The sequence below is a fragment of the Neophocaena asiaeorientalis genome, unplaced genomic scaffold, assembly GCF_003031525.2.
Source record: "Neophocaena asiaeorientalis asiaeorientalis breed wild unplaced genomic scaffold, Neophocaena_asiaeorientalis_V1.1 scaffold198, whole genome shotgun sequence".
Classification (NCBI taxonomy): domain Eukaryota; kingdom Metazoa; phylum Chordata; class Mammalia; order Artiodactyla; family Phocoenidae; genus Neophocaena; species Neophocaena asiaeorientalis.
The window spans coordinates 5,846,645-5,872,283 of NW_020175221.1; the positions used below are offsets into that span (position 1 = coordinate 5,846,645).

Here is a 25,639-nt window from a genome sequence, read left to right on the forward strand (position 1 = left end):
TGTCAGTTTTTTCTAGTGATTTCTTGCTACCGTATCGCCTGAGTATATGACATATACACATGTATCATTTAAATATAATATGGCAGGGCTTCCGGGAAGATGACAGAAGAGTACGACGCAGAGATCACCTTCCTCCCCACAGATACACCAGAAATACATCTACACGTGGAACAACTCCTACAGAACACCTACTGAACGCTGGCAGAAGACCTCAGACCTCCCAAAAGGCAAGAAACTCCCCACATACCTGGGTAGGGCAAAAGGAAAAAGAATAAACAGAGAACCAACTTACCCGGGAGAACGCACGGCGCGCCTCAAGCTGGTGCAACGTCACGCCGGCCTCTGCTGCCGCAGGCCCACCCCGCACTCCTTGCCCCTCCCTTCCCCCCGGCCTGAGTGAGCCAGAGCCCCCCAATCAGTGGCTCCTTTAACCCCATCCTGTCTGAGGGAAGAACAGACGCCCTACCCTTTTCCTCTTCTTGTGAGTGTGTATGTGTATGCTTCTGTGTGAGATTTTGTCTGTATAGCTTTGCTTCCACCATTTGTCCGAGGGTTCTATCTGTCCGTGTTTTGTGTTTTTTTTTCTTAATAATTACTTTTTATTTGAATAACTTTATTTTATTTTACTTTATCTTCATTCTTTCTTTCCTTCCTTCCCTCCTTTAGACAACAAATCATCCCAGATTGAGGAGCAGGACTTTGAGAGCAAGATTTATGATTTTTTCCCCTTTTCCTCTTTTTGTGAGTGTGTATGTGTATGATTTTGTGTGAGATTCTGTCTGTATAGCTTTGCTTCCACCATTTGTCCTAGGGTTCTATCCATCTGTTTTCTTCTTTTTTTCCTCTTAATAATTATTTTTTTATTTTAATAACTTTATTATATTTTATCTTACTTTATTTTACTTTATCGTCTTTCTTTCTGTTTTCCTCCCTTCCCTCCTTTCTTCCTTCTTTACTCCCTACCTCCCTCTCTCCCTCCTTTCTTTGTTTCTTTCTTTGTTTCTTTCTTTCTTTCTACCTCTACTAATTCTTTCTTTCTACTTTGCCTCCCTTTTATTCTGAGTCATGTGGATGAAAGGCTCTTGGTGCTGCAGCCAGTAGTCAGTGCTGTGCCACAAACGTAAGGTAGATAGCTAGTGGGAAGCAGCGCATAGTACAGGGAGATCAGCTGGGTGCTTTGTGACCGCCTAGAGGGGTGGGATAGGGAGGGTGGGAGGGAGGGAGACACAAGAGGGAAGAGATATGGGAACATATGTATATATATATATATATTACTGATTCATTTTGTTTTAAAGCAGAAACTAACACACCATTGTAAAGCAATTATACTCCATTAAAGATGTTAAAAAATAATAAGAAATAAATAAATATAATATGGCAGCAAAAATACAGATGTATATATAGAAATATAAACTCATATGAAATAGAAAAAGAAAGAACCAGAACTATTTATCTCTGCACCCTGGCACTCACACACCCACCAGCAATACACGAGGGTTCCCATTTCCCCCACATATGCTCACCAGTTTAGATGTTGTCAATCTACTACCAAATACAAGATTTGGAAGAGCATCTAAGCAAGATCATCTACTACAACCTCCTTGCTTTACAAGTGCAGAAGCTACGATCTAAAGCCATTAAATTATTTACCCAAATCACACAGCACCTAAATAAATGAACTGGAAACTAGATCCCAAGTCACTTGCCTGGCATCCACTCCCCCTTCACCTAGTAACAGCTCCCTGATCTGGCAGAGGGTGGTGGGCAGAATATTACCCACCCCGCCGCCACCAAAGATATTCATGTTCTAATACCCAAAACCATGAATGTGTTACCTCACATGGCAAAGGGACTTTTCTGGTGTGATTAAGTTAAGGATTTTGAGATGGGGAGATGATCCTGGATTTATCTGGGCTGGAGTGATATGAATGCTGCCTTTAAAGATAGAAAAGGGCCATGAGCCAAGGAATGCATGTGGCCTCTAGAAGCTGGAAAAGGCAAGAAATGGATTCTCCCCTAGAACCTCTGGAAGGAATGCAGCCCTGCTGATACCCTGATTTTAGCTCAGTGAAACCCATTTCATAATTCAGACCTCCAGAACTGTAAGATAATAAATTGGTGTTGTTTTAAGCCACTTCATTTACGCTCATTTGTTACAGCAGCAAAAGAAACTAGTATGGGGAAAGCACCGGCTTCCTACTCTGTAGTTTGGATGGAGAATACAGAAAAATCAGCCAAGGGCATATGACCCAGGCTTGGGTAGTCAGCATATGCCATGCCCCAGGCCTATGTGACCCATGGATCGGCAGGTCAACAATACTGGCCTATGAAAGTCAGACCCAAAATTTGTATTGGAACTGTTTGCTAAACAGAATTTCTATTTTTCACTGGACTTTACCTGAAAGCATAGAAGTTTGGCATTTCCCAGGGCTACCATGAGGGGAAAGCTAGCCTGAGAAGAGAGTAACACAGAGATGGACAGAGCTAAGAGATGGATATAAACAGCTCCCTCCTCAATGCTGTTTACACACTTGATCAATCTGAGTCTGAAGGCAATTTCAGTCTGTTTTTCATCATTGGTAGCCTAAAACAAATTCTGTCGAATTCACCAAATTCCCAGTCATATGCTTTTGTCATTATGGTTCTTTCTGAAGATAATTTTAAGTTATTTTTTAACGCAACTGATATACTAGAAAACTATACAAAACCATAGAGCTAACTAAAAGCACAAGATTAATAATTACCTGATAAATCATTAGCCAAGATCCCAGGTTAGTGGGTTCCTTTCCTTAAGTACAATAAGGAGCAACACGTTTCAGTTAAAAGCAGAATGAATTTAAGTTTGACATGGAAATAAAAGACCTTATGGCCTTCATAGGTTGTAAGATATAAACATATTCTAAGGGACTTTCCTGGTGGTGCAGTGGTTGAGAGTCCCGCCTGCCAATGCAGGGGACACAGGTTTGATCTCTGGTCCGGGAAGATCCCACATGCCACGGAGCAACTAAGCCCATGCGCCACAACTACTGAGCCTGTGCTCTACAGCCCACGAGCCACAACTACTGAGCCTGTGCTCTACAGCCCGCAAGCCACAACTACTGAAGACCACATGCCTAGAGCCCATGCTCCACAACAAGAGAAGCCACTGCAATGAGAAGCCCACGCACCACAATGAAGAGCAGCCCCCACTCGCCGCAACTAGAGAAAGCCCGTGCACAGCAATGAAGACCTAATGCAGCCAAAAATAAATAAAATAAATTTTTTTAAAAAGAGTATATTACTAATATTAAAATATATATATTCTAAAATTACAGTGTTTTCCAGAAATCTTTGGGAATATGCAAGCCACTTGGGGACAAATACCAGGAGGAATAGTAAGTACCTCTGGCCCTTTGCTCTGACCCTTGGAAAGAAAGTGCATGTTCTGTTGGTTGCAGATGTAAGTCTAGTTGTCTAGAGCAGGGGAAGCCACTTGGTTTTGTAAATAAAGTTTTACTGGAAAATATCCACACTCACTTATTTACATATTGTCTATGGCTGCTTTCCCACTACAAAAGCAGAGTTGAGTAGCTGCCCACAAAGCCAAAAACATTTACATTTCTCTGGACCTGCAGAGAAAACATTTGCCAACCTTTGAACCAGAGAGTTGCCTTATTCTGGGTCAGGCTGGGGAATAATGGCTCCACGAGAAGCATGGTTAAAGGTATGAAAGCAACCTAAGTGTCCATCAAAAGATGAATGAATAAAGAAGCTGTGGTATATATATACAATGGAATACTACTCAGCCAGAAAAAAGAACGGAATTTTGCTCTTTGCAACAGCACGGATGGACATGGAGGGTATTATGCTAAGTAAAATAAGTCAGAGAAAGACAAATACTGTATGTTATCACTTATATATGGAACCTAAATTATAAAACAAATTAATGAATATAACAAAATTAAAAAAAGAAGAAGGATTAAACCAGTCTACCAGCAGGGTTAGATTTCACATCAAACCAAACACTCCCTAATGCAGTAGTGCCTGTTATGTGCAGGCACTGGGCTAGGTGCTGGGAGTATAAAGATGAGGCGCATCCAGGCCCTGACTTCTAGGAGCTTTCTGTCTCTGGGGAAACAGATACATAAACAGAGCACAGCACATATGGGATTTGTGCATTTAAACAAAACAATAAGCAGAGAATGCTTGGCACAGTGCCTAATACATAGTAAGCAATTAATAGATGTAGCTCTTAACTGTTAACAATTTTTATTATAATTCCCCAAGTGCTTTGAGAGCTACCTAACCCTAGCGGAGGTCAGAGGTATTTCACCAGATTAGGCACTGAAGCAATGGAGCAAGAAAGAACAGCATGACTCCAGGCATGCGGGATTAGGCTGTGAGTGTGAAAAATATTTATTTTGTCAGAGTGCAGTGAGTAATTTCGAAGTCTTGGGCTTCGCAATTGCAGAAGGGAAGAATCTCTTAAAGCATCTGAGACTCAATCATGAAAGATTCCTCATGTTACTAACATATAAAGAGCAAAAAGAAGAAGAGAAAGACAGGTTCAAGGAAGAGTTTGTTTTAGGATAAAGAAGCACTAAAAGGCTTGTAGGCACAGCGGAGGGAAAAGAAGGGAGGGAAAAGGAGACCAAAATCCCAGGCCTTGGGAAGTAGGTGTGTTCCTTGGAGAAAGCAAAGAAGAAGGGTGTTGCTTGGAAAACTAGCCCGGTACACTGAGGGTAAGGAGAGACGGAAGGAAGAGGCAGGCTCCTCATTCCAGATGGGCAGGTGGCAGGTTTAATAAGCAGGGAACTTACATACTAGGCTTGTCTTGGGTGCCACAAGATGGAGCAGACCTCCACACAGGCCACCAGAACCTTAAAATGTATATAAAGACTTTAATGGGGTTCAGTCACATATACGGACCATCCAGATGGTCTCAGCCACCCGTCGTACTCTCAAGGCTATGCCCTTGGGGCAGCTCCTAGTGTGGGGAAGGCAAGCGGATGCATATTCCAAGGACAGGGAGAACGGAGGGGCCTCCAGCTGCCCTGGTCCAGCGCAAGGGTCAACCTGCAGTCACATCCTCTCCATGACCTCCTCCAAAACTCCACCCCTCAGACAGGCTCTTACAACCTTACACCCGCCCTCTTCCATAACAATCGATCCTTCAGCAGGGGGTCCATCAGCATGGAGGCAGCTCTCAGGCTACACTGGAGGCAGATCCCACAGCAGCAGTAGAGGCACATGCAAGAGAAAACACAGATCAAGATAACGATTTTCAAATAAGTAATTTTTTCCACCAAGAGCTCCATGATCTGAACTACTGATCACTTAGTCCACAGGGCTGGGGGTCAGATCAACCAGGGCACTCATTTGTGTCCTCATGTGATTGAATAAAGATGATACATTAGCAGACTCATCAGATATGAACACATAACACTTCATGTGGATAATGGCACAGGTGTCTCCTTGTGAGACTGTCATAGTGTCCGAGGCCATTCTATTTTGAAGGACAGCTTTTCTCATTAGAGATATTTCAGCGTTCAGTAAAAACAGGCTTTGATAGCTATAATTTAAGACTTGCTGCGAGAGTTTAGTAAGAGCTTCCGTGTGTGCTTTCACGTCCTCCAGGCCAATGGAGCAGCCAAATGATGGAAGCAGTGGAAAACAGACCACCTGGCCTTAAGGAGAGGGAGGCTGGAGGCGTTAGGGATCTGATCTGGTTGTGTGGATCATACGTGCTCTGCAGTGTCTGACGTGAGATATGCTGGGGGCGGGCTGGGTTAGGGTTCAAAGCAAAGCTTTCCCAACTCTAGTGTTAATTACCTTACCATTTCCCATAATGTTCTTCAAGTGGTTAGCAATCATCTCCGGCCTTTGACACTTTAACCCAAAACATGGTCTTCTCTCTTCGGCCACTTGCCAGCATTTGACGTCATCGTCCACCTCCCTCCCCAGCTCCAGTATACCCTTCTAGTCTTCTTGCCTTCCTGCCCTGCCTGTTCACTCGCTTCATGTCCCCTGCACCTGGCCTTCCTCTGCTGGGCTGCACCTCTGCACATGCTCCTCTCCCAGCTCAGTCCTGTCGACACAGATCCTTGTTAATTTCTTGCTGATTTTAAACAAAATACTGACTTAAAGAAAATATATAATTTACATGTCATTATGACAAGAAAAATGACAACAATCTGGTTTATAAGTGTCACCATTTTAAAGATTAAGATTAGCCACTGGGACTTCCCTGGCGGTCCAGTGGTTAAGACTCCACACTTCCACTGCAGAGGGCACAGGTTCGATCCCTGGTCAGGGAACTAAGATTCTGCATGCCAAGCAGTGCACCAAAAAAAAAAAAAGATTAGCCACTGAACAAGAAAAATCGAAATGCCTAAAACCTAACAGTTCTCTGTGTGAAATGTGTGAAACACATTTGATAGAGGTTTTCTCCAATTAACAATTCTAAAAATGTGTAAGTTATGAAACTAAAAGAAACTTTTCTAAACCATCAATAATAAAAGATAAATTTCAGTTAATGACATTAGGGGGAAGAGTGGATTCTCTTTCTATTCCACTTTAAAAAATAAGAAAATTGGGGCTTCCCTGGTGGCGCAGCGGTTGGGGGTCCGCCTACCGATGCAGGGGACACAGGTTCGTGCCCCAGTCCAGGAGGATCCCACATGCCGCGGAGCGGCTGGGCCCGTGAGCCATGGCCGCTGGGCCTGTGCGTCCGGAGCCTGTGCTCCCCAGCAGGAGAGACCACAGCAGTGAGAGGCCTGTGTACCACAAAAAAAAAAAAATAATAAGAAAATTGTGTCATATGAAAAAGAGATCAGCGAAAATGCATCCAAAAACTGTACTGGAAAAAAGTATTATAGAAGTACGTCTGTGAACTAATTTTATTTTATTTTTATTACTGTAGCTTTGTAGTATAGTCTTAAGTCTGGGAGCCTGATTCCTCCAGCTCCGTTTTTCTTTCTCAAGATTGCTTTGGCTATTCGGGGTCTTTTGTGTTTCCATACAAATTGTGAAATTTTTTGTTCTAGTTCTATGAAAAATGCCAGTGGTAGTTTGATAGGGATTGCATTGAATCTGTAGATTGCTTTGGGTAGTATAGTCGTTTTGTGAGTTTGTAGCACTTGTCATCTTTTTAAAATTTATAATTTGTTGTGATTTGTTCTCATTCTAAATAGTCTCTTCTGTAGTTTTTAATTTTTCTTAAAGGAAGTCCCCCAAACTGCATAAGTTTTAGATTCCACAAAACCTGAATCACCCCAACTAAGCTGCGATGGTATATTAGTTTTATACAGGCAAATTACCACACACTTAGAGGCTTAAACAACACAAATTTATTACCTTACAATTGTGTAGATCAGAAGTCCGACATGGGTCTCACTGGGCTAAAATCAGTAGCAGGGCTGTATTCCTTCTGGAGGCTCTAGGGGAGAATCTGTTTCCTTGCCTTTTCCAGCTTCTGAAGGCTGTCTGCCGTGCTTGGCTTGTGAGCCCTTCCTCCATCTTCAAAGCCAGTAATGACGGTCAAGTCCTTCTCACATCCCATCACTCTGACCTTCAGTATTCACAGCGCCCTGACTTACTCTCCTGCCTCCCTCTTCCACTTTTAAGGACCTCTGTGACTCTACTGGGCCAACCTGGATAATCCAAGACAGTCTCACTATTTTAAGGTCAGCTGATTAACTATTGTAACTTCATCCACAGTCTTAATTCCCTGTTGGTATGTAAGGTAACAAATTCACAGGTTCCTGGTCTCAGGACATGGGCATCTTTGGGAGTTATTCTTCTGCCTTCCACAGAGGGTGTAAGCCTGGACCACTGTGAACCAGGCTTCTCCACACCCATACCCACACCCAAAGGCTGAAGCTATCAACAGAAGGGAGAATAAGGGTAAACCTCAGGAGATAGGCAAGGTGTGTACTGAAGAGAGGAAGGAGAGGAGATAGGGAGAGAAAGAGAGAGAGGGAACACTCACAAGCCCTGGTAACACCGAGTTCCTGACTCGACCCCCTGTTCTTCCTTGCCCTTCTGCTTGAGCAAGCTAGAGTTCAGTTTCTGTCACTTGCCACCAGCAGAATCCTGATTCTGTCCGTCATTTATTGAGAGTATACTACATGGCAAGCACTGCAAAACACTTCACATGTACTTGGGCTTTTTTAATCCTCACAACCACCCTGCAAAATATTAGTTTTTTTGCATTTTAAATATGAATAAGCTAAGGCTCTATGAGCTGAAGTTCCTTGCCCCAGGTCACACACCAAGGCTCAAACCTCAGTCTGTCCAAAGATTTAAACAGACTTTATAGATAGAATTTGGAGCTCCTCTTCTGTGGGTCTTTTCCTTCTGGAATTCCCCCCTAACTTTCTGTCCTGTGGTTATTCAGCCAGAAAAACTACAGGTTTTCTATTGGGGTTTTAGCTGTTCCTAACTAGGGCCTGACTCAAGACAGAAGCCATGAAAACAGGAAACTCAGACAGTGCCATTCATTTCTCCAGAGTCAAACTCCCTCCAGATTTTGCTGGCTGGTCTCTCTCCAGTGCCCCTCTTCTGCCTTCCAAATCTGTATGACTAGACATTGCCATTTGAACATCTCAAATCCAGCATCCAAGGCTGAACTCTTATTCCCGAGGTACAATGTTCCTTCTGTATTTCTTATCTTAATGGCTGACACAACCTTCTAAGCCAAACACAAGGCAGGTATCTTTGACTTCTTCACTCCCTTACCTACCAAATCCTATTGACTCTCACTCCTTAACACTTCAATTTCATTCCCATTGAACTGAATTGCCTGGGCTCACTTCTTTTCCATTCTTTGCCAGTATTATTGTAACATCCCAAACTCACTCCCTATTCTTCAGTTTACCCCCTTCCTGTCCTTTCTTTACACTGTGGCCAAAGTGATCTTTCTGAAATATATGTATCTGCTCGTATGACTCCTCTGCTTAAAACCCTTTAGCAGTTCATTGCCTCCAGGAAAACATGCCAGACATTTAGGTGGATTGTCAAGATCTCTGCCTGCCACTTTAGCCTCCTTCACACAGTCCCCCGATACTGTCCACACACTAACCCCTCTGTTGAAACACCCTTTCCTCCACCATCCAGCTAACACCTAATTATTCCTCAAAAAAGGATCAGAATTTTACCTCTGCAGAGAATTTTCTGACACGCCTTTATGAAGAGCTTCATGAAGGATGAGACTCCCTTTTCAATATGTGTTCCCAGAGCCTAGGACAATGGCTGATATGTATTCGATTCTCCATAAATATTTGTTGAACAAAAAATGAAACAAAATGTTTAAATAATAGAAGGTAGTCATATTGTAAATATACTTTGTGGATGCTTCTACCCTAGACTTTTCCCTATCTAGATAAAGAATTTTAGTTCTTCCAACCTTTCAACACTTTGGTGAACCTCCACCAAAAAAAAAAAAAAAATCTCCAGCTTCATCATACTGCATTCAACCTGAAGTGAACATTCCTAAAGCAAGTGTATTACTCTTGGTTCTTTCCACTACACTGACCATCAGTGTGACTGAGTGACCTATACGTTTTTTTAATAATTTGGGTAGCAAAAGGAACTCAATACACCTAAGGCATGTCATCAGAATTGCCAATTTCTTAATAATAACTGGGAAGAGCACCCACATTTTCCATTTACATAAGAGCTCCCTGTGAATGTAGTCACCCTCGCTCTTTTGGTTAGAAGTATGCTAGTGAGAAACTATTCAGTAATGAATATTATCATTTCAACCTGTATTGACATGAAATGGCACGTAGGAATGGAATACATGCAAAGAATTTGTTTGACATTAGCAAGATAATTTGGAGTGGAAGAAAAGTCTTATTAATACAGAGAAGCAGCAACCCAAACACAAATTGGGCTCAAGATTAAAGAATAATGCATGCAGTATTTTTCCTAAGCTGCTTTGTAGTATTATGCCACTTGAGGGCACCAAAGATTTTTAAATATTTTCACGTTTTCTGATGAAATAAAAAGTTCTCAAATGTTTTCAATGAACATTTATTGAATTTACTGTTAATATATTTTATGGACAAGGAGCCATAATAACGATACAAAGATAAACAAAACATGATCACTGGCCTTGGTGAGCGAGCTCAAGGTCTGGTGGGAGTGGCCTTAGCACTACAATGGAGAATGTAATTTTTTGAATTAATTATTTGTATAAGTATATCTAATCTATCCTTGACAGTGGTTCTCTAAGTAGGGTCCAGACTCCTGAGACTCATCTGAGTCTCTTTCGGGGTTTAGGAAGGTCAGAAATACTTTCATTATAATACTAAGATGTTTTTTCTTTTGTAATTTTCATTTTCTGGTGCATGTACGGTGGAGTTTTCCAGAAGCTAAGTGACATGTGATAATCTGCTAACTAATGGAATGTGTGTTCGTATATTGTAATTTTTTTTTTTTTTTTTAGAAATCTCTAAGGTGTAGTTGGTTTAGGGTATGAATTCATGCATTTTCTGAGATTAACTAAGTTTGTTCTCTATTCTCCTACTGGGCTCTTGCTAACTATCTTCAGTTATACTTGCTATGATCTCTGCAAACTCATCCAATAAATCATGGTTTTGAAGCCCACAAGTTTTTCTTGTACCTCTATGGAAACAACACTACTAAGTATACCTTGATATTTTTATATTCTTTAATATTGAATATAAAATTCAATATTTTTAAGTTCTTGAAACTTTTAGATTTTTTTACCTAAAATATTATTTCATAACAATATTTTTATATGAAAATTAACTATGTTATGTTTCTTATGTTTAAGAATAGTTGGCTTAAAATAGGGAGATTGAAAGACTGGTTTTTTTCAGTGCACAGTTGTGCCAGGGGGGCTCAAGAGGGAGGGGATATGTGGATATATGCATGCATAAGGCTGATTCACTTTGTTGCACAACAGAAACTAACACAGTATTGTGAGGCAATTATACTCCAATAAAGATCTATTCAAAAAAAAAAAAAAAAAAAAAAAAGAAAAGATGTTGAAAGAGCTGAAACCGACACCCAAGTGTTTTCTATCTCATTGAAGGGAGGAATCTACTCCAAAGAAACTGGGCAGGGATTTCCCTGGTGGCACAGTGGTTAAGAATCCGCCTCCCAATGCAGGGGACACGGGTTCAAGCCCTAGGCAGGGAAGATCCCACATGCTGCAGAGCAACTAAGCCCATGTGCCAGAACTACTGAGCCTGCGCTCTAGAGCCCGCGAGCCACAACTACTGAGCCTGTGTGCCACAACTACTGAAGCCCGTGCACCCTAGAGCCTGTGCTCTGCAACGAGAAGCCACCGCAATGAGAAGCACACGCACCACAACGAAAAGTAGCCCCCGTTCGCTGCAACTAGAGAAAGCCCATGTGCAGCAACGAAGACCCAACACAGCCAAAAATAAATAAATAAGAAAGTATGAGGCAAATAAATTATACAGAACATCTAAGGGAGAAGCAGTTTAAGTTATTTATGACCTTGTAATAAATCACAATGAAAGATAACACTTTAAAAAGCATGAGTTAACAAATTTCATCTATGTAAGAGCATACAATCTAAGTCAAAAGAGCCATTTCAGTTATCTAGGTCAAGATTTTCCCAAATACAAAAAGTCTTTCATGGTATCTATCAAAATTGGTCCCCCAGCTCCTGCTTGACTACTGCCACTGCTCACACCCTCTCAAGCAAACCACTTTGTAAGAACTCTAATCGCACGATTTTTCATTCAGTGAGCTGAAATCTCCATCGTTCCTCCAACATTCTTTGCTTGGCCCTTAAGGTAGCCTGACATAGTGGAAAGCACACTAAATTAGGAAATTAAAAGACCCCATTCATAATTTCCACTGTACCCACATGCTAGCAGGGTGACTTTGGGCAAATTACTAACCTCCTAGGATTTCAGCTTGTAAAAATAAAAAGTACTAATCCTTTCAACTACACTCCAGTCACACTGGTGCAAGGATCAGTGAAGAATATATTTAAAACTACTTGGTAAACATAAAAATGTTTATTCATGTGACACATTTATTTAGAAAAATTCCTTGTTAGATTTCTCTCCACTATGCTGCACAGAAGAAAAATAATAACAAAAGCTAATATTTCTGATTGTTGACTACATGCCAAGCTCTCAAAATGGGCTTTACATGTTTTGGGGTTTTTATTGGTCTTCCCCAAAATTTTATGAGACAGCTCCAAATAGTATCCCATTTTATACCTAAGGAAATTGAGGCACACAAGTTAGGTAACTTAGCCAACATCACACAAAAACCACCTAATTAATCCCTCTTTTTCTAATAGTCCTGCAAATACTTAAAGCCAGCTTCAGCTTTCCTACCTGCTCTCTAGTTGCCTTATCTTTGGGGGACCCTCGCACATACATTTATCTTTTGCTCAGAATAGCCTGGAGTCAAAGCAATTGATAGATGGACCTTCTGAGACCCAAGAATGCCTGTGCTAATTAGATTCAACAAGATGAATACCCATGAAGAGCCACCCAGCCTGCATTGAGAGATAATGCTAGGAAAATCTAACCTCTCTTCATAATTATCTCCAAGTCAAAAAGAACAGCTTGAAACTTTGCCAAAGTGAGCAACTGCAATTTCAGCGAAATTCCTGTCTACCAAATCAATAGCTAAAACTCAAGGCAAACAACCAGTATTACTCTAGAAATTTTTCATTACATCTTATAAAACAAAGAAATGTGATTTTTATTTTTTAACACACTGGAACTGGAGCATCCAAATGACTATTGTCCTAGAGTAGTCACATTCGTAGGCTCTGTACTTCATAAGACTCATCAGAGTGCTGGGCACATAGAAACTGTTAAGTGTGTAATTTTGGTGATGCTGCCATTACTTAGGGGGCATTTTTGGAATTCTTTTGGTTATGTCCTCCAAAGTCAACACATGTATTTATTTTGGGGCTTCCCTGGTGGTGCAGTGGTTAAGAATCTGCCTGCCAATGCAGGGGACACAGGTTCGAGCCCTGGTCCGGGGAGATCCCACATGCCGCGGAGCAACTAAACCCGTGCACCACAACTACTGAGCCTGTGCTCTAGAGCCCATGTGCCACACCTACTGAAGCCCGCTAGCCTAGAGCCCGTGCTCCGCAACAAGAGAAGCCACCACAATGAGAAGCCCGCACGCTGCAATGAGAAGCCCGCGCACTGCAATGAGAAGCCCGCGCACTGCAATGAACAGTAGCCCCCGCTCGCTGCAACTAGAGAAAACCCACAGGCAGCAACAAAGACCCAATGCAGCCAAAAATAAATAAATTAAAAATTTAAAAGACGTGTTTATTTTAAATAATCTTTGATAGTAGCACTTCTTGGCCTTAGAGGACACTGCATAGCAAGTTGTGAAATGCTTCCTTCCTCTCAAATGTGAAACAAACCACGGAAAAGTACATACAACACATGAACAATTTGAACATGCTTTAAATGTAAATTCAATGTATTTTTGGAAATACCTAAAGCACCTATTCAAAGAGATTTTTTTTTAAACAAATTTTCAGGTACTAAGAATGGACCTAGGTATCTATACAAAGAATCTAAGACTTACGTACCCTGGACTTAGTTATATATACAGATATTTGGGTAAAAAGGTCATGTCTCTTGAGGAAGGGTCACGTCTTTATATGCTGAGCCTCCTCATTCATTAACACTACATTTTGTTTATGGTAATTGCCAAATAATTATTCAATTACTTGCTTTTTAGTACGAATTACTTTGGACAAGAGAAAAAAGGTTTATTTATTAAAAGAGAAAAATTACTTATTAGAACCTCATTTTTGTGGGGTCATTACCTAACAAGGTATTATTGATGGACTGCCTTGGGGAACTTCTCTTGTGCAGGCCAGATCCTTGTTCAACCTAACCCCCAACATGCCAGTTATAGTTTCCTCTTCTATTGCTAACATGTACCCCTCAACCTAGATGACTCTTTACCTACTCACACCTGCATGAGGCATTTGCAAGTCTTCCCTCCTACCTGTAAGAAATCATACATACGAACCTTGATGTTAAAGGATTTTTAAAGCTCCAGCTTATACTAAAACCCATAAGGTTTCCTGAACTCTTAGCCTACACAGGCTTAAATTTGCCTATAATTCCCTTCTGCCTTCTGTGTGCCTTATTATTCGTTAAAACTGAGCTACCACATCCTCTGGAAAACCTCCCCTGAACCCTCTTACCCTGCCCTTAAGTAACCCTACACACTGCACATACTTGAAAACTCATTTGCAATGTTTATCCTACAGAGCTGTGATCAATTTCAGCACAGGGGTTTTCTTTATTCTTTGTACTTTCAGCACAGGGCCTGGCCTAGCAGGCCCTCATTTTACTGACTTTACTATTTGTTTTAACTTGGGAGGTTGCAGATGTAATAAATATTTACTACTAAAGAAGTCACTGATCAAATATACATGCAAACTAACAAGAGTTTGTACCTCCACACTTTTCACTCTCCATTCTGGATCAGATCCCTTCTTATCTAGGTTGGATGACAGATCAGATTAACTGAACCTGGAGCCAGTAGACTGTTTAGCCCTGCCTCTAGTGAGGTATGGTAAGGTTCTCAGTCCTTGCTGCAGCAACTTATTCCTTATTCTTTTCTATGGATTTAGAGCCCATGTGGTACCTGTGGAATGGCTTAACTACATCGTTTTGCAGCTTCACTAGCTGAGGAAGTTTCCTATCTCTAGTTTCTGGGTTCAGATTCAACACACTAATTTTACTTTTTTCCCCCATGATGAGACCTTTCCCTCACTCCAACCTCAGGAATAATTTTGGTACTGTCCTCTGTGCCAAATTGTTGGCCTGAATATGCACTACTGAGAGATTATCTGAGCTATTATCTGGGCAGTCTTACAAGCATCCATCCACCAGACTTCAAATGCAGGCACCAAAAATATGATGGGAACCTGATGTCTTGTAATAGTAACTTCCAATACCAAACATTGGACCCTGACTTGTTTCAAAGCTCTTGTCCCAATTTATTTCCTGTTGCTGGTACAGAGTTGCTTCTGATTCTTGACTCATGTTTAACAAAAAGGATAACATACTCTTCACCACAAACTCCCCCATCGCTTCAGAGAAAAGTTCTAATTTCTACCAAAGGCTTTGCCTAAAGGCTCTTCCTTTAAAATAACTGAATCATATTACTGTTGACAAAATCAAGAATGGAAAAGGCATTTTTTTATGTTTATAAACACACGAAGTACAGAATGCTGGCAGAGTAATGAAGTCAAGAAAGAAACTACTGCACTTTTAGGGGATAAAAAAGTTTGTCCTTCTAAAACTCTCCATGTTTTACTAAAGTTTTCCCATTTTCTCAGTAGAAGTCTCTATTTGTATTGCATTGATAAATCTGCATTTCTTTCAGTGTGATTCAGGATTCAATGTATTTTATCCTGGATAAATACTACAATCATCTTTACAAAAACAGGAAAAATATTTTCTTAAAAGTATTTTGCAAGACTGAAAAATCATCCAGGTAATGGTGCAAAGATCAAATACCACAACCCAACTTTTACTTGTTTCCAAAGGTCTGGTCCTTAAGACTTGGAAGAGGGATCAGCAAACTACTGTCCCTAGATAGCTAGTTTTATTGAAACAGAACACATCCAATCATTTACATATTGTCTACGGTTGCTTTCATGCTATAATGGCAGATTTGACTAGCTGCAACAGATTATATAGCCTAAATATTTACCATATGCCCTTTATAGAAAGTCTGCCAACACCCAATTTAAAAAAAATCTCCCAGAAGGAAATTACAGACATCTTAATAGGTGGCATTAAGCCTCTATGCTTCTCTTTGGGCATAAAGATTGGTCCCTATATGCCTTACTTCTCAGTACCCAAGTTTTATCCATTCTGCCAAATGACTCACTCTACAACTCACTTCACCAAAATAATAAATGCTAAACATTGTCAGGACATTAAGTTCAAATTTGAGGGGAAATACTAACTCCAAATAAAATACTTTTTCACCTCACAAAATTAACTTCTTATAAAGCAACTACTACTATTACAGTATCCAGACTAACCGAAGAAAAGTATCAGTTAATTGCTAGTTTGCCCGTTTCTCCAGTCTTTAAAGAAAACCACATTAAAGATGCATTAAGGCTGAATTTGACAACAAATTCCTTACTGAAAAGGCACTCTCATATCTAAAATGTCATTACAAGGGAACCGTCCTACACTGCTGGTGGGAATGTCAATCGGTACAACCACTATGGAGTACAGTATGGAGGTTCCTTAAAAAACTAGTTACCACATGATCCAGGAATCCCACTACTGGGCATATATCCAAAGAAAACCATAATTCAAAAAGATACATGTACCCCAATGTTCATTGCAGCACTATTTACAATAGCCAGGACACAGAAGCAACCTAAATGTCTATCGGCAAAGGAATGGATAAAGATGTGGTAGGGACTTCCCTGGTGGTGCAGCGGGTAAAAATCCGCCTGCCAATGCAGGGAACATGGGTTCGATACCTGGTGCGGGAAGATCCCACATGCCGCAGAGCAACTAAGCCCGAGCGCCACAACTACTGAAGCCCACAAGCCTAGAGCCTGTACTCCACAACGAGAAGCCACTGCATGGAGAAGTCCGCACACCGCAATGAAAAGTAGCCCCTGCTTGCAGCAACTAGAGAAAGCCCGCGTGCAGCAACTAAGACCCAACACAGCCAAAAATAAATAAAAAATTAAATCTTAAAGAAAAAAAAGATGTTGTATATATATACAATGGAATTATTACTCAGCCATAAAAAAGGATGAAATAATGCCATCTGCAGCGACATGGATGGACCTAGAGATTGTCATACTGAGTTAAGTAAAAAATATGATACTGCTTATATGTGGAATCTAAAAAAATGGTGCAAATGAACCTATTTGCAAAACAGAAATAGTCACAGATGTAGAAAACAAACTTATGGTTACCAAGGGGGGGAGAGCTGTTGGGAGGGATAAACTGGGAGATTGGGATTGACATATACACACTATATATAAAATAGATAATAAAAACCTACTGTATATGTATAGCACAGGGAACTCTACTCAATACTCTGTAATAACCGATATTGGAATAGAATCTAAAGAACAGTAGATATACATATAATTGATTCCCTTTGCTATACAGCAGAAACACATTGTTAACAATACTCCAATAAAAATTTAAAAAACAAAATGTCATTACAGAATCACAAACCTCTTAACACAAAAGTTGATACCTAAATCTAATTTTCTCAAGTCATCAATGTCACCCAGACCTAATGAGCTTATTCCATGATCTAGTGTCCATTTAAGAAGGGTAAACAGCTTTTAAAAAGTCATATTCCTCTCATCACGATCTCCAGCCCATTATCTGTTCATCTTTAGCATCCCAGAAAAAGGAAGAAACCTTAAGAGAAATGGAGTTAGCAAGTCAAACCCCAGCTTTGAATTATTTCCACAAATCACATGAAATGATGTCATTGTTGGAGGCAAATCTATTTTTAAAAGTTTGAAAGCACTGAAGCCCATCTTTGTAATTAGTTCACAAGAATATGATTTACCACTAAAGTTTGATGATTACATTTCAGAAAACTGATTTTACTTTATCTTTAAGGTGAGGTTTACCAAATTATCAAGCTTAGTTCATAACTGAGCATAATGTCAAATAAATGAAGCAGAGATGAAACAGTTCAGTTATAGTTCACTGTGAGAACTCAACCAGATGTTTCACACCATACAAAATCATTTAGAACAGTTTCTGCCTGTTTAATCTAACATATTTTTAAAAAGATGTACTACATGCTACTGGGAGTTCCTGTTGAATAACATGGTGTTAACAGTAGTGATTAAACAGCTAAAATTTATGGAACACCTACTATGTACTCAGGATATACACCAAGTGTTAGTGATTCTCTTCATCCTTACAGTAACTGTACGGAATAAACATCCCAAGAAGCTGACTCTCTGGATTAAGATCACAGCTCACATAAAAGGCAAAACCAGAATTCAAATCCAGGTGTAACTACTTCCACCACACTGCATGTCAATACAGTAGAATGGGGCTTCCCTGCTGGCACAGTGGCTGAGAATCCGCCTGCCAATGCAGGGGACACAGGTTCGAGCCCTGGTCTGGGAAGATCCCACATGCCGCAGAGCAACTAAGCCCGTGCGCCACAACTACTGAGCCTGTGCTCTAGAGCCCATGAGCCACAATTACTGAGCCTGCGTGCTGCAACTACTGAAGCCCACGCGCCAAGAGCCCGTGCTCCGCAACAATAAGTCACAGCAATGAGAAGCCCACGCACCACAACGAAGAGTAGCCGTCTCTCTCCACAACTAGCGAAAGCCCACGCGCAGCAACGAAGACCCAACACGGCCAAAAATAAATAAATTTATAAAAAAAATACATTAGAATCACCATTTTTTTAAGCTAATGACATCAATGTGCAAATTTGGAAACTACTACAACATAGAGTCTTATGTATACCAAGAGTTAGGACATTGCTGCATTAAACATGCTACAGTAATGTCCTAACACACCTAATGATTTGACACAAATTTCAATCACTATTTCAGATTAGGTTTCTACAAAACAAATATTACAAATGGATAAGGTAGAGTGAAACGTACAGGATAAGTTAAATGTCAGCAAATGATTAACTGCACAAGTTATGCCTCACAAGTATACAAGAGAACTTCAATTACAAAACCTTTTAAAGTAGGTGATGACTCAATTACACATATTCTCAAGCCCTTAACTACTAACTTTTCAGGTCCATGTGTTAGATAGCACCCAGAATTATATATTAAAATAATCAAAGCTCTCTTGGGAGCGCCATCATTTTTCTAAATTCTAGCATTCAGCCCTAAGGCAGGAAATTAACATTAAATAACAAAGTAGGATCAAAACTTCTCTGCAGCACTTGGAGGTTTTAGGGATTTTACTATTGTTTGAAATGCCCTGCTCACTCATTCATCAACAGCGAAGTAAGGATTATAACCTCCAGAAACACGACTGTGAAAAAGAAAAGTCACAATATCCACCTCTCACAATTGGTGATACTCTATTATATAAAAGCCTAGCAATATATCCCTAAGTTTATAAGCCAAAATAAAAATCTCACTTCGAAGAAAAATTTCACAAGTGCCTTTTCTAATCCAAGTATCTGAATTCTAATAAAAGCACATTTTAATAAAACATCTTTCACAAACTTTTGGAGTAAAAGATTATGGATCATCCCAGTAGAATCTGATGTCAGGTTAAGGTCAATTATATTTTGGGGACGGTCAATAAGTTATTTAAGACATTATTATTATTTAAACTTATTCCTAAATAAGTTTAAAATGTTTATATAATCATGTTCTAACATCATTACATATAAACACTAGCAAAAGGAACTAAAAATGTTTAGATACCAAGCCCTTCAACATACTGAACTGTAATTAAGGTAAATCTAATATTATCAAGTCGATCTGATTATTTTTAGATTAATACTTCTACATTTTAACTTTAATAAAAATATATTTATGGAAATAAAAGTTATTCTAACGCTTAATATAAAACAAGATACAATTTTGGAAATGCTATTTTAAACCCATTACCACAAGAATTTTGCTCATTAAAAAAAAAAAAAAGGCTGGGAAGACAGGAGAGTAGTAAAAAGGAAGGATCACAAAGGAGGAAACACTAAAAAGCTTTTCAGCCTGACATATATTCACTACCCCTAATTGCAGCAATGGTTTCACAAGTCAAAGGTTATCAAATTATATGCTTTAAATATGTAGTTTATGCCAATTTATACCACAATAAAGTGGTTGTAAAAAAGAATTTGCTGCAGAGAAACTGAGTTTGAAGCAATTAAAAGTAGTAAATTTTTTTTTCAGGCCTCTATGTCCTGGGTTTGGCAATTTCACACTAGATGTACAATGTAACTAGTTTCTATACTACTTGTGGGCTCCCTTTCAAACAATACGGTTCAAACTCTACCAGCTGCCCGTATTTCAACAGCAACTTAAAATTATGCTAAGCTTTAACCATTCTATCAAAATACATTTGTATGCCTCCACCCACTCAGTAGCCAAACTAGTTAAGGCTATAATGTAACACATAATCACACTGTTGTGTCTTGCCACACTAAACACATTCAATGACAATGTGTGAATGCACAGTAAACAAGTAATAACTGCTGATAAAGAGTTAAGGCAAAAAAGAAAAAAAATTATCTGAATAGAAAGCAGAAAATGCCAAAAAATTAAAAATTCCAGAATCTTTTCTGAAAGCTATTTAGAAAACACATTAAATTAGATTTCAAATGTAAACCACTTTTCTCAGATCCCTTCTAGCTTGTGTTAGCAAATACAATTTGCATCTGATAGATTTTATTAACCCATAAACGAAATAGTGAAATCTAGGAGTCCCCAAAACATTCAATATATGATACTGACAGCGCTTTGTGAAAGCATACTTTCAGGTTCTCTTGTGGCTAATGCTACATTTTACTTTAAGTGACTGGACTGACTTGTGGCATATTATATAATAAAAGCTGATTTTAAATGACAACTTTAAGATATATTTAATACTTTGTTACCACTCTAAGCCACCCTCCATAAGTTTTGTGGGGTTGAAATTGTGTTTTATTTAAATTTCCCCAACACCACCAGTCTCAGTGTAAACCAAAAAAATCTGGCTTCTGGTGGAAGCTGGGAAACTTGGGCAGGATTACTGAAAGGGAAACAGCAAAAACACTGAAGCCTTCTGAGAAAACACAATTTAAAAATCTTGAGGATTACCTCAATCAGACATAAAACCGAAAACATTTTTGCTCTAAGATTATGCTCTTTACAATCAGAATATATTTAAACATGGGAGTGGGATGGAGGAAGCTAAAGTAAATGTGGATAAACAAAGTCAGAAAAATCAAAAATACAAAAAAAAAGCAAAATTACTCTTCCAGTGAGCAGTAAACAGAAATGATTCTAAAATTAATGTGCAAATGAAAAATAAAGTGGTTAACATTCATTTAATAAACGTTTTAAGCAGTTGATAATAAAAAAGCTATTTTCCATAGCTTGCTTTCTCTAAACTCAAAAGGTAATCACCATCTTTAATAAAGTTTAACTTTGTTTTAATAAGTGAATAAACCACATTATGTTTACAGACCAATACCTTTAACACTACAGAGAACGACAATATTCTGAAAATCCAGTTTATTTTTCATGTTGTGGACAGATCCAGTCAGTGTGATCAGTTTTTCTGCATGTGTAATAATTTATCAAAATAAGTTTTCCCACAAGACTCTTTTCCATCAACTCTGAAAATCCTGGTCTGACAACATACCCAAATAAAGTTCTTGAAAATCACCTCTTAAAATTTGGAAGAAAATGTGGCAAGTCTTTGCTGTAACATTTACTGAACTACAAATGGCTAAAGAGCAATTTATGTTTTAAAAGGTGACTAGTACAATAGTTGAGTTCAGGAAATTAATGTTTTAGTGCACTTTGCTCCAGTTTTAGCCAACATGCTACATTGTCCTTTTTTTGCAGGGGAGAGGGGTGAGGGTGGGGGGAGCCGCACAAAGTGGACTTGAGGATTTCCACTGTACGAAAAAGATATGACTCTGCAAGCAAAACAGTGTAAGCTGCCTTTTTTCTTAAGACCTGGACATTTTAAGACAGAAGCTTTGCAAAACATTACACAATTTTTTTATTATTAAATGAGAAAATCTCATTTGTTACATCGTCACATTGCTAGTCAGAGAAATGCTGCAGTGATGAAGAAAGTCAATGTTGGATCAACCAAAGTCCTCATTTCTACAACATTCATTTAACAAAGAAATAATGTTCAACACAGCCCAACACAACATTCTTGGTTTTCTTCATATTGAAGTTCCCCAAAAAAATCATCTTCTAATGGGGTATTTTACTACATAAATTATAGTTCTTCATTTTTACAATTCACCCCAAACTGTATGAGAGATGTATCACACTAAAATTTCTAAAGCTGTTAGGAAATCCTTCACACATCGTCGTCATCTGATGTGTCACTGCTACTTGTCTCTGTGTCATCATTCTCAATAGTGGGTTTGAAAGTGCTGTTTTTCCAGGGTCCAAACTTGAAGTCACAGATCAGGCCATTTTTCAAAATACCATTTTTCCTCAGACCGTTCTTCTGTAACTAAAATGTCAACAAAAATAAATGGAATAAATAAACTATCCTCCAAGAGTTACTACAAATTAAGAATGCTCTAATAATCAAATGTACCCATGAATGCAATAAAGGTAATAAAACTCCATAGATTATGATATCATTTTTGAAAAACTAGTTAGATACAGGTAATTGATCCAACCAATATAACAAAGTATTTCCTATGAATAAATCACTACCTTTGGGAGAACTGCATTTATAACTTACCAAACCACTATTAAAAAAAATATATATATATGTATATGTATATATGTATATGGTATATAGTACTAGTCTAGTGAAAAGATTTTGGATCCAGACAGGGTAGGTGTGAATTCTAAGTCTGTCACTTGTTAAGGAATTAACCTTCCCAAATTTTCATTTCCTTAATGAGAACTGTAATAAATATCTTCAGGTGCTGCCTACAATATAATCAGCAACCATTAAGCTACAGCTGTTATTTTTATTATTCTGACCTAACTAGGCTATTAACATACTACACAATCCGCTTTACTCATACTTTGCAGAATAACCAGAATACAAAGTACTCCAGTAAGTAAGGAGTATTCAAATAAGGTAAGTACAAGGTAACAAAATCAAACAGAGGCCTTTGCTTAACCACAGAGATTAAGATATTGAAAAAAATAAGTTATTTCTGAAAATCAGAACTGAAGGGTTAGTATGGTAAGTATGGTATAAGTAAGAAAAATGTCTGAGACTCTGGTAAGTTTTATCAAAATGAGAAATACAAATTTCTGTAAGACCAAATCCAGTTATATAATAAGTTAAGATTTGGAACTATCTATAGGTATCATAGTCTAGAGGGCTTTTTTAAGTCATAAGGATTAGGGTAAGATCCAAACCCAAAGGGCAACTTACATCACAGCTAATTTTGCTACAGACCTTGATAACTAGAAATAACAAGTCTAGAGTCTTATTAGCTCTCAATTTTCCTTTTTCCCTCCCTATTTAGCTACCTCCCTTTACTTTGAACAAATGACCTCACCACCAACTTTACTAAGAAAAACAAAAGCCATGTTCTCAGTGTTCTCAGTCTCTGGCGTTCTCAGCCACTGTGATGGTTACAAATACGCCTCATCTCTCTTTTAAAGGTACACCTTTCTAATCCCTCAAAGTTCTATCCTTGCTTCACATGATTTATCACCCAGTGCCACCTAATCTTTCCACAGCTTAAAATCAACTGTGGACAATTATGATAAAAACCAAATCTGATCTTTATCTCTGATTTCTCTAAATGCCTGCACCCTCCCCCCACCCCGGGGGGGGGGGCGTGGGGGGGAAAGACACACACACGTCTATTTTACATATACATATATTTATGTAAAATGCATAGAATTACACATATACATACATATGTGTGTATATATATACAGTCTCCTAAAACCAGCTCCTCCTCCTCCATTCCTGTCTATAATAATGATATAATTATCAGTTCATAGGTTGAAATTTCAAAATCCTGCTGATTCTATTTCAGATCTCAGTCTCATCAAGACCACGTTTTACTGTCATTTCTCTACTTCAGGCCCTCATTTACCCCTTCCCTAATTATTACAATATATTCCCAACTAGCCATCCTGATCCTAGTCTTCACAATTACACTTCCAATATACATCTTACACTATACCTGTACTTCCACATGTACAAATGGTTTCACATACCTAAAAATACCTCAAAAGGTTTCCTATAATAAAACACAATCTATACTCCTGACATGGCATACAAAAACCTTAATATGACCACAATGTGTTTTTTCAACCTTATATCACAGTTATAGGCACAGGCTATGAAGTCAGCCAGACTTGGGCTCAACTTCCAACTCCACTAATGATATACACTGTACAGACCTAGAGAAAGTTACCCAACCACTATGAGCCAATTAAGTTTTGTCATCTACACAGCAGCACTAATGATATTACCGACTTCATACAAATACTACAAAGATGCACTTAGCACAATTACCTAGAGGGCATTAAGAGCTCACATGACGTTACTCACAATTAGGGAGGCCACATTAATTTATCATTCAAACTAGGGCACTTTTGAGAATGAGTAAACATGTGCCATTAATAAATACAGTGGGATTAACATGCATAAACTGGGACTCTCCAAGGCAAACTAGGACTTAGACTCACCCTACTTATTACTGTTATCAAGATCTTTCATTAAAATCTTTCTACCCCATGCTCCAGCCACTCTGAACCCCAGCATACCCTGAACTCTTACTTTTGCCTTTGTTCACTCCCTACACCAGGCATGTCATTCCCTCATCTTACCTGACAAAGGCCAATTCAAACCCAACTCAATTATGCTTTTCCAGATCACTGCAACTGGCGTTGACCTCTATATTAATTAATTAATGTAAATTCTACGTGGGCAAAAATTTTTGTTTTCCCAGCACTCTAGAATAGGACCTCAAGAAACATTTGATGAATTTGCATGACACACTCTCTCTCTCCTGTCTCACCTTAAATATTTTGAAAACTGCTACCACATTCTGCTTTATATGGGAATCTACCTATCTTCATTAAACTGCAGCACTATGAAGGAGCTCATCTCTATAAACTCTAAAATCTTGGGCATAGTGAACACTTAAATGTTTGCAGAATTTGAAGAGGAGTTTAAACTCAGATTCTCAACTGTTACCAGATACAATACGAATACTTTTATAAACAGCATCAGGCCCTAATGGTTTTTTAGGCATCTAAATGTCAAATGACATGTCATCATTAACATAAATATACCCATGTCTTTATCTTTAGTTTTTTAAAAAATGGACATTATACTTACAGGCCATTGCTCTCCAACCCACAGTATGCACAAATTTTTTATATCAGTTAATTATTTTATTATCAATAGGGTTTTATCTACCTGCCCCAGTCATAACAGGGTTTTAAAGCCAATTATCTTGGTCAGGCAATATTATGTTTTCCTTGACTACTACCTTATGGTAATGATATTAAGTGGTTTTTCTTGATGCCTTTCTTCAGATTCAAAACAAATCCTTCAAAGAGATACACAAAATGGCAAACCCACACAATGGACTACTACTCACCAAACATGGGTGAGTTTCAAAAGCATGAAAGCAACCAGATCCAGGACTATAACAATATATGGTTCAATTAGTAAAACACTGTGTAACTTGGGAGATTGGGATTGACATATACACACTACTATATATAAAATAGATAACTAATAATGACCTACTGTATAGCACAGGGAACTCTTCTCAATATTCTGTAATGACCTATATGGGAAGAGAATCTAAAAAAGAGTGGATATATGTGTATGTATAGCTGATTCACTTTGCTGTACAGCAGAAACTAACACAACATTGTAAATCAACTATACTCAAATAAAAATTAATGTAAAAAAAAAGGTATCCAGGAAAAAAAAATTGTGGAAAGGCAAAACTATAGGGACAGAAAGCAAATAATCAGTGT

General features: G+C 38.7%; 1 protein-coding gene across 2 annotated transcripts in view; it reads right to left on the reverse strand.

Moving 5' to 3' along the window:
- Window positions 1-21,185: 21,185 nt before the first annotated feature.
- Window positions 21,186-25,639, reverse strand: part of GPBP1 (GC-rich promoter binding protein 1) — a 71,207-nt gene continuing 66,753 nt past the window's right edge. The window contains exon 13 of one of the 2 annotated variants that reach the window (XM_024765346.1): window positions 21,186-22,169. In XM_024765346.1, coding sequence (XP_024621114.1) covers window positions 22,011-22,169 — 159 coding nt within the window. In that variant the 3' untranslated portion in view covers window positions 21,186-22,010. The remainder of the gene's footprint in view (window positions 22,170-25,639) is intronic. The other variant, XM_024765347.1, reaches the window with a different exon arrangement.